The sequence below is a fragment of the Rhinatrema bivittatum genome, chromosome 11 (assembly GCF_901001135.1).
Source record: "Rhinatrema bivittatum chromosome 11, aRhiBiv1.1, whole genome shotgun sequence".
Classification (NCBI taxonomy): Eukaryota; Metazoa; Chordata; class Amphibia; order Gymnophiona; family Rhinatrematidae; genus Rhinatrema; species Rhinatrema bivittatum.
Genome location: NC_042625.1, coordinates 59,596,241 through 59,611,956, shown reverse-complemented (window position 1 = coordinate 59,611,956; position 15,716 = coordinate 59,596,241). Strand labels below are relative to the sequence as shown.

Below are 15,716 nucleotides of genomic sequence, written 5' to 3'. Positions count from 1 at the left end.
ATATATTAGCTGTAAGAATATTGCTGTTGTCCTTGTAGTGGCGGTTGGGGTTGGACAGTGTATCTTTTTGTGGATTCTTTTCCACCATTATCCCATTATCAGTTGGTGTGGTGCAAAGCTCTGTTCTGATATCTCTTGTCTACTCTCCCTACACTCTTCCCATGGCTTTCAGTACCATACTTATGCCCATGTGCATTCATTTAAAACAAAAATGCAAAACACGACAAATAAATCTAATTTGTTTTATTTGGGGGGCCCAAACTGAATAGGGGGCCCCCGAATGAAACAAACCTTATTTGTTTGTTTCATTTTAAATTAATGCATCAGGCCTAGTACATCAAAATGGCACAGTCCGCTGGAGTGAATGTGCTGGAGTTAATTAATTCCGGTGCAACATCAGCGGATGCCGTCATTTGGCTTTGAAGCACTGAAGAAAGAAGAGGACCCAAGAAGAGGAGCTCCCAGGCCTGGGATCTGAGGCCTGGGTCTGACCCTGGGCTGAGGCCCAGGTGTTGGGACCCGGCCTCCTGGTCAAGGCCCCAGTGTCAGGCCTGGATTTGGGCCTAGGCCCTGGCGTAGGGACCTGGCCTCCAGGTTGGATCACAGCATTGGGATTAGGTCTGGGCCCAGGCCCAGACATTGGGCCTGAGTTTGGGCCCAGGGCTCTGACATTGGGACCCGGCTTCTGGGTTGAGTCATGGCATCAGCCTGGACTCAGGCTGAGGCCCTGGCCTGGCATTGGGATTGGGTCTGAGCCAAGGTCTCAACGGACTATCTCTTATATGGTGTTTGCACATTACTGTGTACATCAAGTAGCGCTATAGAAATATTAAGTAGTAGTAGTAGTAGTAATTTGTTTCAAATAAATGCACATCCCTACTGTCCTTTTCTCCATCACTTCTGTTGGAAGACTGTTCCATGCATCTATCACCCTTTCTGTAAAGAAATATTTCCTTAGATTACTCCTGAGTCTATCACCTTTCATCCTCTTTCCATGACCAGAACTTCCTTTCCATTGAAAGTGGTCCACCTCCTATGCATTGACACTTCTGAGATATTTAACATATCTCCCCTATCCTCGCTTCTCTAGGGTATATGTGTTTAAATTTTTAAGTTTGTCCACACACGCTTTACAATGAAGAACACTCATCAATTTAATATCCACCCTCTGGAACAACTCCATCTGGTTTATATCCTTTTGAAGTTGCAGTTTCCAGAATTGTACATAGTATTCCAAATGAGTTCTCACCAGGGACCTATATGGGGCAATATCACCTCCTTTTTCTGTTGACCATTCATCTCCCTATGCATTTGAACATCTTTTTGGCTTTTGCTGTCACTCTGTCCACCTACTTGCCATGTCCCTTATGTACCATCTTAGGGGTTTTGCTGCCACTTGCCTACCTACCATGCCCTACATGTACCACTTTAGGGGGTCTTCCTGCTACTGTTCTGCCTACCTTCCATGCCCCAGATAAACCATTCTTGTAGTCTTGCTGTTACCATTCTGCCTACTAGCCTTGCCCCCTGATAAATCACCTTGGGAGTCATGCTGTTAATATTCCTATCTGCCATACCTATAACTTACCAGCATGGGAGTTTTGGTGCCTCCATGTTTGCTGTTTGTTGGTTATACCGGGGTGTTTTGTCCCCAGAAAAAATGTGAAAAAAGAAAAAGTACCATTTCTTCTCTTTTATAGTTTTTTGATTTGTTCTTCTTTTCTACAGTCCCAGCCTATTTCTCCCACCTTGTTTCTTTGTTGATTATACTGAGGTGTTTTGTACTCAGAAAAAAATGTAAAAAAAGAAAAAAAAAATACAAGTTTCTCTTCCCACCCCATCTAATTTCTGGTTCTCTACTTTACTGTTTTGTTGTACACCTTTAGAATTCCAGCCTAGTTCTCCCACTCTTCTTTTTGCTTGGTTATACTGGGGTGTGTTGTCCCTATAAACCCTCAGACAGAAGGAAAAAATGCAGGGACAACATAAAACGTGCACAGGAGAGACCTTTTACATGTTCTGAATGTGCTAAATATTTCAGTAGAAAGAGAGAACTAATGCAACACCAGAAATTCAACAAAAGGAAGAGACTGTATTCAGTTATAGAATATGGGAAAAGCTTTCTTAATAAAACAAATCTCACAAATTACCAAGAAAGCCACACTAATGAGAGACCATTGTCATATTCACAAGCAACCCAAAATTCAACCCAGCAGCAAGATAAATTAAAAGTATGGAATGTAATAAAACCTTATGTCACAAAAGTGATATTGATGACAGATTATTCTCTTGTACTAAATCTTAAAAGTGGCTTCAATAGGAAGACAGACACCTTCCAGACAGACACCTTCCATGACACTTTGCCTAGCTGCTAAAATCCTCTTGCAGCATCTTGGAGATCTTTCTGCCACTTAGTTTTACTGCTATACTCCAGACTCTATATCTTGAGGTGTCCTTGCCACTGTGGGTGGCTACTTTGCACTTTTCATGGTGCCTTGGTTTGTTCATGCCATTCTTTGGGGGTTCTTTGTGCTTTTATTGGTACTTTGTGCTTTTTTTTGTCACCTTTGCTGCTTTGTTTTCCCTTCAGAGTGCCTTAGGATGTTGACGCTACTCTTGGTACCACTTTGCCTCTCGTGCTACCTTTGAATGATCATGCTACTGTTGTTATGTTGTTGTGCCCTCTTTTGAAGACTTGGGGTGTTCTTCCCACTCTCTGCTTCCTTTTTCCTTTGATGATGGCTTGGAGAATTCCTGCCATTGCTTGCACCCCTTTGCTCTGCCTTAGGCTATTCATGGCACTTTTTGTGTCACTTTGCCATAGTCTAGGTACCTTGGAGTTCTTTCCCCATCTGATGATGTCTTCCCACAAATTTCATTAGAACTGATGAGAAAACCCCAATTTTGGAGCCCAGAATAGGCTGCATTGCTTCCCCCATTGGCTTTAATGGAAAACAAATTAATGAATGAAACAAAGAAATGAATTTTCTTTCATTTCAAATTAATGAACCAAATGGAGGTACCCTATGAAATAAATGAACTAATCTGAACATTTTTCCTCTGCACATCCCTGTGGGATAGTATTTGAATTCATGAAAGCATGGGACAAGCACAGATATGGATATGCAGACTAGACAGACGATATAATCTTTTCCTGCTGTTATGTTTCTATGTTTTTGGGTTTCTGTGATGTTCAAAAGCCATTTAGATAGATAACGCAAAAGTAATCCATCTAAATGGCAAATATGGCATATCTGGGTATAACAGGGGAGTTCCAGGGCGGGGCTAAGATATCTGGATAAGTAGCACTGTCATCACTCCCCTCCCTCCCCCCACCAACAGTAAGGCCCTGTTGGGCCTTGTTCATCTATCCCCCCCCCCCCCCCCCATGCTCTATACCTTTTTAATGACCTAGGAAGGGGTCAGTATTATATGCTGGCTCAGTCCCAGTTCTCAAGTAGAAACATATTTGGCCTGCCTCCCCTTCCCCTCATCCACCTACGCACCCACAAGGAAGACTAATGATGCCTGTCCCCCATCCCACCCCAATACCTTTTTTTATCTGAGCCAGGAGCCAAGGACCCTCTCACCACTCCCGGTGTTTCCAGTGTTGCTACCTGAGAATCAGGTGTCACAAATGGGAAGTATGCCTTTTTATTTTTTATGAACATAAAAAAATGAAAACAATTTTTTACTGAACTGTATATAGCATATTGGACCACTGATTATTTATGACCTGTCAGCAATGAAAATACTGAAAATGTTGTAAAAAATCTTTTCAGCATCTGCGGGGTGTTATGAAGGTCCTCAGTTGAAAAGAAATGTCATTGTTTGTTTTCTCTGTGTGAGTCTATTTATTTAGATTGGAGATTCAATAGTGTATATTCAGACTATATTTAAACATAGCCAGGTAGGTTTTTTAGTTATCCGGGTATAACTAGCTGGATAACTTTAGGATGATATATTCAGTGGGACTTTATCCTGCTGAATATATGGGGCAAGTTAATGAGCTAACTATAATTGTGATAACTTGTCCACTACCCTGCCTAACGAATATGGACCTCTGTGTTTCTATCTAGTAATCCCATAGAAATGATAAATAGTTAGTACTAATATAGATCTCTTCCACAATATTCACTTACTTCCTTTCTTCCAGGTTCGAGTTGGGATTCCGCATGTCCATCAAAGCACAACCAAATTTCTGCAGATACCAAAATATGTGTCAGTTTATCAGCACAAGGGAAAACAATGTGGTGAAGTAAACTAGTTAACCTATAACAGCTCTAAAGGTGTAAATAAGTAACTACTCACTGTTTATTTGGATAATTAAGTAAATCAAGTTTGTTTATCTGTAGACAGTATTCTCCATAGACAACAGGATGTATAAGCCATAACAACATGGGTGACATCATTTGACAGTGCTGACATGGATCCAGCTCTCAGAGCCCACTAAAAGTCTTATTGGGGATGCACAGGAGTTACCATGCATGCATGCTGCCTTGTGACCCCCTCAGTCTCTTCCAGAGCTTAAGCTCCTGTGAGGTTGTTGACTCCCAGGGTATTAAGTATGGTTGATTTATCTTGCTGTCTATGAAGATTAAAACCTCTCCTATTCCCAAAAGACTTTAGAACTGTTTTACAGGCACTTGTCTTATCAAGACAAGACTATTGCAACTCACTATTCTTAGGCCTTCCCGCAAATATCACAAGACCATTGCAACTTCTGCAGAACTCTGCAGCTAGACTCTTGACTGGTACTAGAAGATCTGAACATATCACCCCAATATTAAAAGAACTTCATTGGCTGCCGGTCAAATACAGGGCCCAGCATAAAATCTTGTCACTAATTCACAAAACCCTCTACAATGAAAAAATTGAATGGCTAACCTCTTCACTTCATTTCCACACACCCTCAAGAATCACCAGATCATTCGGAACAGGGATGCTGCCAATTCCTTCCCCCAAAATTGCGCACCTAAATAATGTAAGAGATAGAACTATCTCTATTGCTGGACCCCTACTATGGAACTCTATTCCACAGGAATAACGATTAGAAGCAGACATCAAATTATTTCAAAAGGGGATAAAAACTTGGCTTTTTAATCAAGCCTACCAAGAGCTGTTAGCATAATTATCTAAAACTTCTCATTTTATACCAAGATAATGTATATTTTTATTTTTGATTATACTATCTCTACTCTTACTATACTACCTAAGTGTTTACATTTTCATTATTTAGCCTACTATTTAGTTTGCTATGTTAATTATTTATATTATATTGCTATGTTAATTATTTATATTATGAAGAGTAACTCAATAATACACCTGGACTTGACCATCACTACTCAAACATCGATTTTATTAATGAGTTTGTAACCGTACTTAATTGGCACCTGTTAGAATGTACAATAACCTACCTATACATACATTATTTTCTGCCTGTTTGTAAACCGTTGCGATGGAACGTAACTTAGCGACGGTATAGAAAAGTTTTTAAATAAATAAATAAATGTATTTACTTCCTTTCTTCTTTTGAAATGCAAATATTTTTAAATGAATATTTGATAACTACTGTAAACCGATTTGATATGCTTGCATGAAAAGTCGGTATATAAAAATTATTAAATAAATAAAATAAATATTTATAGGTAAGCAAATTTGCTTTTTCCATTGATATGGCACAAATCAGCCATATAATGAGCCAGATTTTAAAAGGGTTACGCGCTTAAGTTAAGCGCATAACCCTTAAAAAAAAAAACCCTGCGCACGCCGAGCCTATTTTGCATAGGCTCGGTGGCGCGTGCAAGCCCCGGGACGCACGCTGAGAAGAATCTTGGCTTGGCATCGGCTGAAGTTTGGTTAGGATGTTGTGTTCTTCACTATCTAATTGGATCCTTTACTCCACAAACTTGCCAACTTGTGGATTTGTTTGCCACTTTTTTTTCTTCAGTTGAGAGGAGGAATTTATGAGTCTTTTAAACAGAGGACTTTTTCTTAGAATGACTAAAATGGCTTTTTTGGGGTTTTCTTTTTCTTTTTCAGAATTCTGCACATTGGGTCATGGTTTAGGGTCTATTCTAGACCTAAGTTCTTTACTATATTTGCATATTAAGGGCCAAATTTTAAAAAGCCCGCGCTCGCAAAAACCAGGGGATACGCACATGGCCGTGCCGAGCACACACCGCATGCATTTTACAAACAGCTCGGCCAGGCTATGTGAAAGGCGTGGGCTGGGGGTGGGGTGGGGGCTGACCGGGACAGCGATCATTAGGCCCTGTCTGGGGAAACGCACGCCGGCAGCCGGCCAGCACGTGTAACTTACTTCTGCTCATCAGAGCAGGTAAGTTTAAAAACAACAACAAAAAAAAAAAAGCTAGGTAAGTAGGGGTTAGGGGTCAGGGAGGATAGGGGAAAAGGTAGAAAGGATAGCTATGGGGATATGAAAGTTCCCTCCTAGTCTGCTCCTTAATTGGATTGGACTGGAAGGGAACTGGGAAAAAAGTGGGATTGCATCACCGCGCGTATTAAAAAAATTCCCCCCCTGCGCATAAAAAAATTGGGAATGCACGTGCGTACATCGGATTTTATAATATGCGTGCGTTGGAGGGCGCATGTTATATAATCGGCTTGTCCATGTGCGCGCACTGGGAACCGAGCGCACATGGACGCGCACACACCAGTTTATAAACCTACCCTTAAATATTTACATTCTATTACAGAATGATAATTATGTTGTGGCCAATATGAGAGTAACCCCTTGTTAGGATTCCACATGGGGAGGGGAGACCCCACTAGTAAATGGATAGGCGATGCCACTGCTGTTGGTGGTAGATTTCTGGAATAGTATGGACATGAATAGGGTTGTATGGGTTTGTGGAGGTGGGAATCAAATGATGGAAGCCTATTTAGGAATATGACTTTGCTGTGAGGGGATCTTATATCTCATCTTCATGTTTTCTTATTTTCAGGAAAAAAGTTCAAGGCTTGGGCTGGGAGGACTAAGAGAATTACTGCATTTCATTTCTTGTTGTATTCAACTAAATCAGTTGTTTGCATTGTTATGTGTACTGCAGTGAAATGTGCCACATGGAATGATTCAGAAATTAGCTCAGTGGTGAAAAGATTTAAAATCCTCCAGTATTTAAGTAGACTTAGAGTTAATGTAGCAATGCTTCAAGAGACCAAGCTGAACACGTCAGTGAGTAGGCATTTAGGCAATGAATTCTCTGCTCCCTCCAGATCAAAAAGAGCTGAGGTGAATATTTTGATAGGAAAGCAGATACCTGTTAAGGAAATCAAGACTATAAAAGACCCTGAAGGATGCTATTTAATCATAGAAGGCCCTCTTTATGATTTGCCTCTGACATTATGATAGCTGCTACATTTCAGGCATACTATACAGGAAGGATTTGCAGTGAGAAGCTACCTTTCTTCCTTAGACCCTAAAAATGTCTGAGCAAAGGTTTCAAGTTTTAAATGTACCAATTAAATTATAGTACTCCTTATCCCACAAAATGAGAAGCCAGATTTTGAATGATCTTTGACTTGGTTAGGTTCTACCTTGTGTTGCTGGTTTTTGTACATTGTTGAAATATGAAGATGAGCGGATGTACGTTTTGATATGATCTTTGTGGAAGGGATGGGGAAGGTACATTTTTAGGGTTTGGAATGCTGTACAATAACTGTTACATATAGCTCTGATTTTTATCAGATTCATATAGTTTATTGTTTATTTATCAGATTCATACAGTTTATTGTTAAATATATAGATATAGATATATATCTATATTATTTATTTTTGAGTTTTCTTTACTGCAAATCAAAGTTTCCAAGTGGTTTACAGGTGTTAACATCCATAAATAACATGTAAAAAGAAACAAATATACATAAAAAGTTAAAAAATATAATAAAATACCCACATTAAATTAAACAAATACCTTAAAACTCAAAGTAAAATCATAAAAATTTACTACAATAAAAAAATCACAGGCCCCAATAGAGATTAAACAATTATTAGAGATTATCTACATATATTTACTAGTTTGAAAAAATAGCAGCATGTGTTTCATACAGCAAGTCTCATCTTTTTAAAGTTTGTCTTGTTGTTTAAGATGTTGGAACTGGCAACACTGGGAGATCAATATTCAAAGCCATTTAGACAGATTAACTTACAAATTATCTGTCTAAATGGCTAGCTTTGAATATTTCCCTTGCTTATCCAGCTAAAATGTTGCCAGATAAGTCTTTAACCAGTTAAGATGTATTTCCAGCATAGCCCATTTTTAGAAATGATATGCTAGAAGCAAACCCTTCCAGTATATTTCCTGTAGCAACTGCAGAAGCATTGGGTCAGTGTTCCGATAGGCTGCTACCGCGATACGGGCCAAAGAACTTTCATCCAGAAGGTACCGGGAAAGTGAGAAGGTAAGGATTGGGGTGGGGGGGGGGGGGGGGGAGATGGATGGGGTCCTTGGAAGCAACATTTTTTAAAGAAACTTCATGACTTGGGAGCAGGCAGGCGAGGGCAGGAGCCAGGGCTGGAAGAACAGAACACTGGCACCTATTTTTCAAAGGGTTCTAGAGATGGAGTGGGTTTGGTGGGGAGGGGGAAAGCTGCCGGCTTGGTCTCGCAGGGCTGACCATTTGAAGCAAGGAAGGAGGGGTGAGGGGGCTCTAAGAGGGTGCAAGGCCTGTGATCTTGGATTTTTAAAAACTTTGCAGCTTGGCACTTAACCAGCTATATTTTTTTTGAATATTTGCAGTTAAGTGTAAATTTATCTGGCTAACTATACCTGGATAACTGGCGATATTTAAAAGAATACCTGGTTACATTTAAAGTTATCTAGCTATGGTTAGCTAGATAACATTAATTGGAGATATTCAGTGGAAGGTTTATGACAGATAACTTCAGCTGGATAGTTTATCAGTTTTCCCCATTTTTTAATATTGGCCTCTAAATGTGCTGGCCTCAAGCACATCCAGTTCTAGTGGCTCCAGGTTTGGGGAAGTGGATCTGCTTACCTGCTCATCTCAAGCTGCCATCTCTGAATGTCCCGGTCACAGCAGCAGCAGCAGCTTGGAGAGCAGTCCCATTCCACCCAGTGACAGCAGCAGTCATGGTGCATTGGATCTGTAAGCCTACTGTCATGTAATATGGAAACCCATGTGGGAACCTGTGAGCACATGCTGAATCGCAGATGATTTTCCCTAACACCTCTATCAGCGTCATTGGAGGGAGCAGCATAGTAATCATTGGCACAGGGTGGCAGCAGCTGCATTTAACTCTTAAATAGCTTATCGCCACCAAGGATAGCTCTTTAAAGGCCTGATTACTGAGGCTTTTTCTCCATTCTGGTCTATGGGAAAAATGCTTATTGGTCAGGCCCTAAAACAAAAATTGACTTTGTAATTTCAGTCTGTCCTACCTCACCATTTTCAGGTGGATCTCCATTTCCAAAGGTACTAGTTACCACCAGAACTAGGGTTTCATGTTCAAGATGTACAACATCATACTCATCCATCGACATCACCTGGAAGAGAGGAGGGTTGTTATTTATGTGAGTATTTGCAGGCATTGTACTCGTTGAGGTGCATAGGTCTACACAACAGAGACTCACTGGGGTAGATTTTCAAAGGGTTACGTGTGTAACCCCCGAAAAGCTACCCCAAGCTGCCCCTGCGTGCACCGAGCCTATCTTGCATAGCCTCGGTGGCGAGCACAAGCCCCGGGACGAGCGTAAGTCCCGGGGCTTGCAAAAAGGGGCGGGGTGTGGGCGGTCTGGGGGGCAGGGAGGGGGCATGGCCTGAGCCTCCAGGCCCAGCGGCCATTTGCCGCTGTGCCTGGGATCGCGGGCCAGCCATCAGTGCAGCCACGCGCATGTTATAAAGTCGGGGGTAGATTTGTTCGCACCGGGTTGAGCGAACAAATCTGCGCTTGCGCACAGGTTTTAAAATCTGCCCCTATGTGTTGCAACTAGCACACAAAAGTACAAAAGAACTAACTCAGATGTCATTCAGTGACTGACATTAATGGTGACAGATGGGATAAACTGGAAAATGATAGTACAAAAATAACCATTTCAGATAAACCTGGTAGAGATGATACCAGGTAAATACTGACTGGGTTTGAGGGCTATAGCTGAAAGCTATTTCCCACAGTTTGAAATAGTTCCTAATATTGTAGAGGGCAATTTTCAACCTGTCTATCAGGCTGATACAGTAAAGTCCGCGGGAGAGCGGGCGAACCGGCCACTCGCCGGTGCGCGCGATACAGTATTTAAATTAGGTCCAGCAGTAGATCCGAGCAAAAGGAGGCGCTATGGACACTAGCGCCTCCCTAGCGCCTCCTTTTTGACAGGAGCGGCGGGTTTGACAGCCGACGCTCAATTTTGCCGGCATCAGTTCTCGAGCCCGCTGACAGCCACGGACTCGGAAACCGGACGCCGGTAAAATTGAGCGCGAATTCACATTTTTTTTTAAAACTTTTTTTACTCTTCGGGATCTCCGACTTAATATCGCCATGATATTAAGTCGGAGGGTGCACAGAAAAGCTAACACAAGAGGAGCTTTGGCAATAAAAGAACAAATAAGTTGAAAGTCATGAGAGACTTTTTATCATAAAGAGAAAATTACACTATAAAAATACATGAATATATGTTTTCACGAAGTAATATTAAATAAAGCAAAAATGATATGGGTGCACAGTCTGAGTTTTAAACAAATTAATGGTTATCACCCACAAGACCAGTACCGAACATCACAAGTTACAGCACATTTGTTTTGACTCTCCGAAACGTTATTTGATGCTAAAAAATACAGAAACAGAACTTAAATCCCTAACTGAATTGTATAAGGAAGTGAGATAAATCAGCTATAGATTCATGTGCATGTTATGAACTCTATGTAACCGGTATGCTATATTTTTGCAATATTTTTGACAAACACTATGTGTGAGGACTCTTCTGAAACAGAAAATGTCTGCATGGCTTATGACTTTAGTGCAATCTTTCAGACAGCCAGCTTTAGCGACAAAGATGTTAAGGATGACAAAAGAATTGCCCATAGGCATGAAGTTGATTTCCCTCTGCAAGTCACCCATGCTGCTTACCATCTCTGACAGTTTCCTCTGCATGCATCCTCCTGAAGCCTCCTCCGCCCCAACCAAGCACTCATTTCTTCTCTGTTCGATAAGCCAGGTGCCATGATGGTGTGGGCTGTGTTCATACTGTGGTCCAAGCTCCACCCCCTCCCCCACATACTTCCTTTTCAAAGAAGTCTGACTTGAGGGGAGGCTATTGTAGAGACAGCAAGTGTGTGGACACTTGCAGCCCCCCCCCCCCACCTTGAAAAACAAATCTACTCAATAGGGATGTGAATCGTTTTTCAACGATTAAAATTATCGTCCGATAATGTTTATATCGTCTTAAATCGTTATAGAACACGATACAATAGAAATTCTAACGATTTATCGTTAAAAATCGTTAAATTGTGTTAGTGCGCACTAACTCGAGTTAGTGCGCACTAACTCCCCGTTAGTGCGCACTAACTCGATTTAGTGCGCACTAACTGAAAATGATACAAATAAACACTTTCCAGGTCACTGAAGGTCAGTTAGGAATGAATATGTGTTCCTATTGGCTGGCTGCCCTCTTATCTATTGATATTACCAAGGTTATCACTGAGGTGATGGTTGGGGGGATGGGAAATGGAACTGGAAACTAACGAACACCAACAGAAAATGAAACAAAGTGTTCACACTTCCCAGGTCAGTAAAGGTCACTTAGGAATGAATATGTATGTATGTATTCCTATTGGCTGGCTGTGCTCTTATCTATTGATGTTACCAATATGGTTGGGGGGATGTGAAATGGAAACAGTTGGAAGCTTGACAAAAAAAGTAATGTAATGATCAGCACTCACGTGACTAGAACTTGTTTGTTTATTATTTTTGTTAGCAGGCACCTGAAATGCTAGTGCATGTTGAATTTGCCAATCACTGTGCATTTTAGAAAGGTGGTCCTGGCTGGAACTGTACACAGTTCAAATATATGTAATTGATTGTTGGTAAGTGTATTTTTTAAGTAGCCACACTGGCACCAGTATGTTTACTTTTCCTCCTACTTAACTCACTAGCTCAGCTTTGTAAGAAGGGCTTCTCTGCTTGTGTGTTGTTTTTGTTTGGTGTGAGGAGAGCAGAAACATCAGATCTTTATTCAATCTACTACAGTCATCTCTTACAGTGCCCTATCCCTATTAATACCAGGAGTGTTGTGATCTTCCTGCACACAGTGCCCTAACCCTGATACCAGTCTGAGACAGCTCCCTCCCTGCATTACTAGTGAGAGGCTGGCTTCACAGACAGGGGGGAGCTGCCTGACCCTCACTCCTGACTTCCCCCATGTCCCAGCTAGTGAATGGTGTGTGGGTGAGGGGGGGGGGGGAGGATGGTGAAGTCTGAGACAGCTCCCTCCCTGCATTACTAGTGAGAGGCTGGCTTCACAGACAGGGGGGAGCTGCCTTTCCCTCACTCCTGACTTCCCCCATGTCCCAGCTAGTGAATGGTGTGTGGGTGAGGGGGGGGGGGGGGTGGATGGTGAAGTCTGAGACAGCTCCCTCCCTGCATTACTAGTGAGAGGCTGGCTTCACAGACAGGGGGGAACTGCCTGACCCTCACTCCTGACTTCCCCCATGTCCCAGCTAGTGAATGGTGTGTGGGTGAGGGGGGGGGAGGATGGTGAAGTCTAGACAGCTCCCTCCCTGCATTACTAGTGAGAGGCTGGCTTCGCAGACAGGGGGGAGCTGCCTGACCCTCACTCCTGACTTCCCCCATGTCCCAGCTAGTGAATGGTGTGTGGGTGAGGGGGGGGGGGGGATGGTGAAGTCTGAGACAGCTCCCTCCCTGCATTACTAGTGAGAGGCTGGCTTCACAGACAGGGGGGAGCTGCCTGACCCTCACTCCTGACTTCCCCCATGTCCCAGCTAGTGAATGGTGTGTGGGTAAGGGGGGGGGGGGGAGGATGGTGAAGTCTGAGACAGCTCCCTCCCTGCATTACTAGTGAGAGGCTGGCTTCACAGACAGGGGGGAGCTGCCTGACCCTCACTCCTCCGGGGTATTGTGATCTTCCTGCACACAGTGCCCTATCCCTGATACCAGGGGTGTTGTGATCTTCCTGCATGCAGTGCCCTATCCCTATTAATACCAGGAGTGTTGTGATCTTCCTGCATGCAGTGCCCTATCCCTATTAATACCAGGAGTGTTGTGATCTTCCTGCACGCAGTGCCCTATCCCTGATATCGGGATGTGTGCAAGAAGATCACAACACCCCCGGTATCAGGAATAGGGCACTGTGTGCAGGAAGATCACAACACCCCCAGTATCAGGAATAGGGCACTGTGTGCAGGAAGATCACAACACCCCTGGTATTAGGGATAGGGCACTGTGTGCAGGAAGATCACAATACCCCTGGTATCAGGGTTAGGGCACAAGTTCTAGTCACATTGACTGATCACATTACTTGTTTTGTCAAGCTACCAACTGTTTCCATTTCCCATCCCCCATATACTGTCAGTAGGAAACTTGGTAACATGAATAAATAAGAGGGCAGCCAATAGGAATACATATTCATTCCTAAACTGACCTTAACTGACCTGAAAAGTGTCAAATTGTATCATTTTCAGTTAGTGCGCACTAACTCCCAGTTAGTGCGCACTAACTCCCGTTAGTGCGCACTAACTCCCGTTAGTGCGCACTAATCGGAAAAAACGATTTAACGATTTTTTAACTAAAAAATCGTGCCTAAGACGATTTTCTTGCCCTGCCACATGATTTCTATCGTTAAGACGATATGGAAAACGATTCACATCCCTACTACTCAATGCAGCTGGCTCAGCAGACAGAGAGCTATTAAGCAGGCAGGTTTGGAATGCTGTACAATAACTGTTACATATAGCTCTGATTTTTATCAGATTCATATAGTTTATTGTTTATTTATCAGATTCATACAGTTTATTGTTAAATATATAGATATAGATATATATCTATATATTATTTATTTTTGAGTTTTCTTTACTGCAAATCAAAGTTTCCAAGTGGTTTACAGGTGTTAACATCCATAAATGCTGCAGCTGACCCCTCCCAAGGAGGGAGGGGTCAGCTGCAGCAGAGCAGGGGCAGAGTATGCTCACAGAAAGAAGCTTGGCAGTGGTGGTGGCCGCTCATACAGGAGGGGAATGGCAGTGGTCTAACAGAGGGGTGGCCCTCAGAAGGAGGGGCATGGTGGCTGCAGCCCATGAAGGGAGGTGGTGGCAAATTCTTAAGCCAGCTCAGCAAAAAAGCCTTGCCCCAGACCTAATGAAGCCTTACAGCCAGTTTGTACATGTCAGAATCAGGCTTTTTCAAAACAAGGTTCAGCATGAGCCGGAGGGTGACGTGGGAGATGTTTGCCCACATTTTTTCTGGGTGCTGTTAGTCAAGCTGCATAAGATGACATGTGAATATCATAAGAAACACCACGTACAATACACACTGTGGTAATTTAGAATCCAATCCCCATCCTTTCAATTACAAACTTCTGCTACTGTTCTGCTCCAGCTGGTACCATACCTTGGCATCAAAGGCATGCTTGAAGATTTCGCATAAGGATTTTGCATAGACTTGTGACTTCCCTGTTTCTGTGGCATACAGGATAGTAGCTTTGACTCTCTTTGCCATTGCCTGTCCCATCAGCTTAGCAGAGAATTTAACTGCTCTGAGGAGGGAGAGAGATTATATCTTAAAATATTATACATCTGCATTCTACAGATTGTATTTGTGGGACTGAAGAGGAGAAAATATCTTTTTTTTTTTTTTTTTGGCTTGGTCATTTCCACCTACATCTTTGGGCTTCCAGCTCAGTCAAAACTGGGACTGAGATCCAGTGCCATGAGCCTTTCCACTGTTTCATATCCCATCGTAGCGCACTTAGCCCAGTTACTGCAGCGACAGTCCTTGGCTGAAGGTCATGAAACAGGACTTCTTCTAGAATCCTGTGAGCATGGGTCATAAATCTGGCCACTAGGTGTTGCTGTTATTCAGTGACTGAGATGTCCTCTGCCAGCTGCTGTGAACACTGCATCTATAATGTCCCCAGCCATGGCGTTTGCATTGTGGTCACCCTGGGATTGCTGTTGATTAGCAAATGGCGGGGGAAGGGATAGGAATGGAATAATATGTATTAGCTTTCTCTCTTCCATTCCCCCCCCCAGATTTATCTTTTCCACCCCCCCACCACCACAGTTTCTCTCTCTCTTTTCCATCCACCATCAACTGTCCCCTCTCCAGAGATTATCCTAGTCTACTTCCCCTTCCTCTCTCCATGACCCCAGCAACCTCTTTGCTCCCCTATAAGTTACAGCTCCATGACTTGTTCATCCTCACTTTACCCTTATCTGAGTGGGTCCCAAGTCTTGGAATCACAGCTGAAGCCCCTCTCCAGTTTCGCCCCACATGCTGCTTGCAGTGTCTGCTCCAGACTCACCTCACTTCTCCTGTTCTCTGAGCTGTATACAGAGAGTCCTTGAGGTTTCTAGTGTTTCCCTTGAGACCCTGCAACTGATGCAAATTCCCTGAGTCTCAGGGTGAAATCCTGAGAATTCCCAGCTATGCTGGGCGCATAGCAGAAGACCTGACTTAGGAGTCAAACCCAGGTCCCTCTTCACTGAGCTATTGGGCCAGTCCA

The 15,716-nt window shown here is 42.9% G+C and overlaps 1 protein-coding gene across 1 annotated transcript in view; it reads right to left on the bottom strand.

Moving 5' to 3' along the window:
* Positions 1–15,716, bottom strand: part of NOS1 (nitric oxide synthase 1) — a 364,505-nt gene that overhangs the window by 63,695 nt on the left and 285,094 nt on the right. Inside the window, 3 exon segments of the mRNA XM_029571229.1 lie at positions 4,143–4,201; positions 9,426–9,530; positions 14,603–14,747. Of these exon segments, the coding sequence (XP_029427089.1) occupies positions 4,143–4,201; positions 9,426–9,530; positions 14,603–14,747 (309 nt within the window).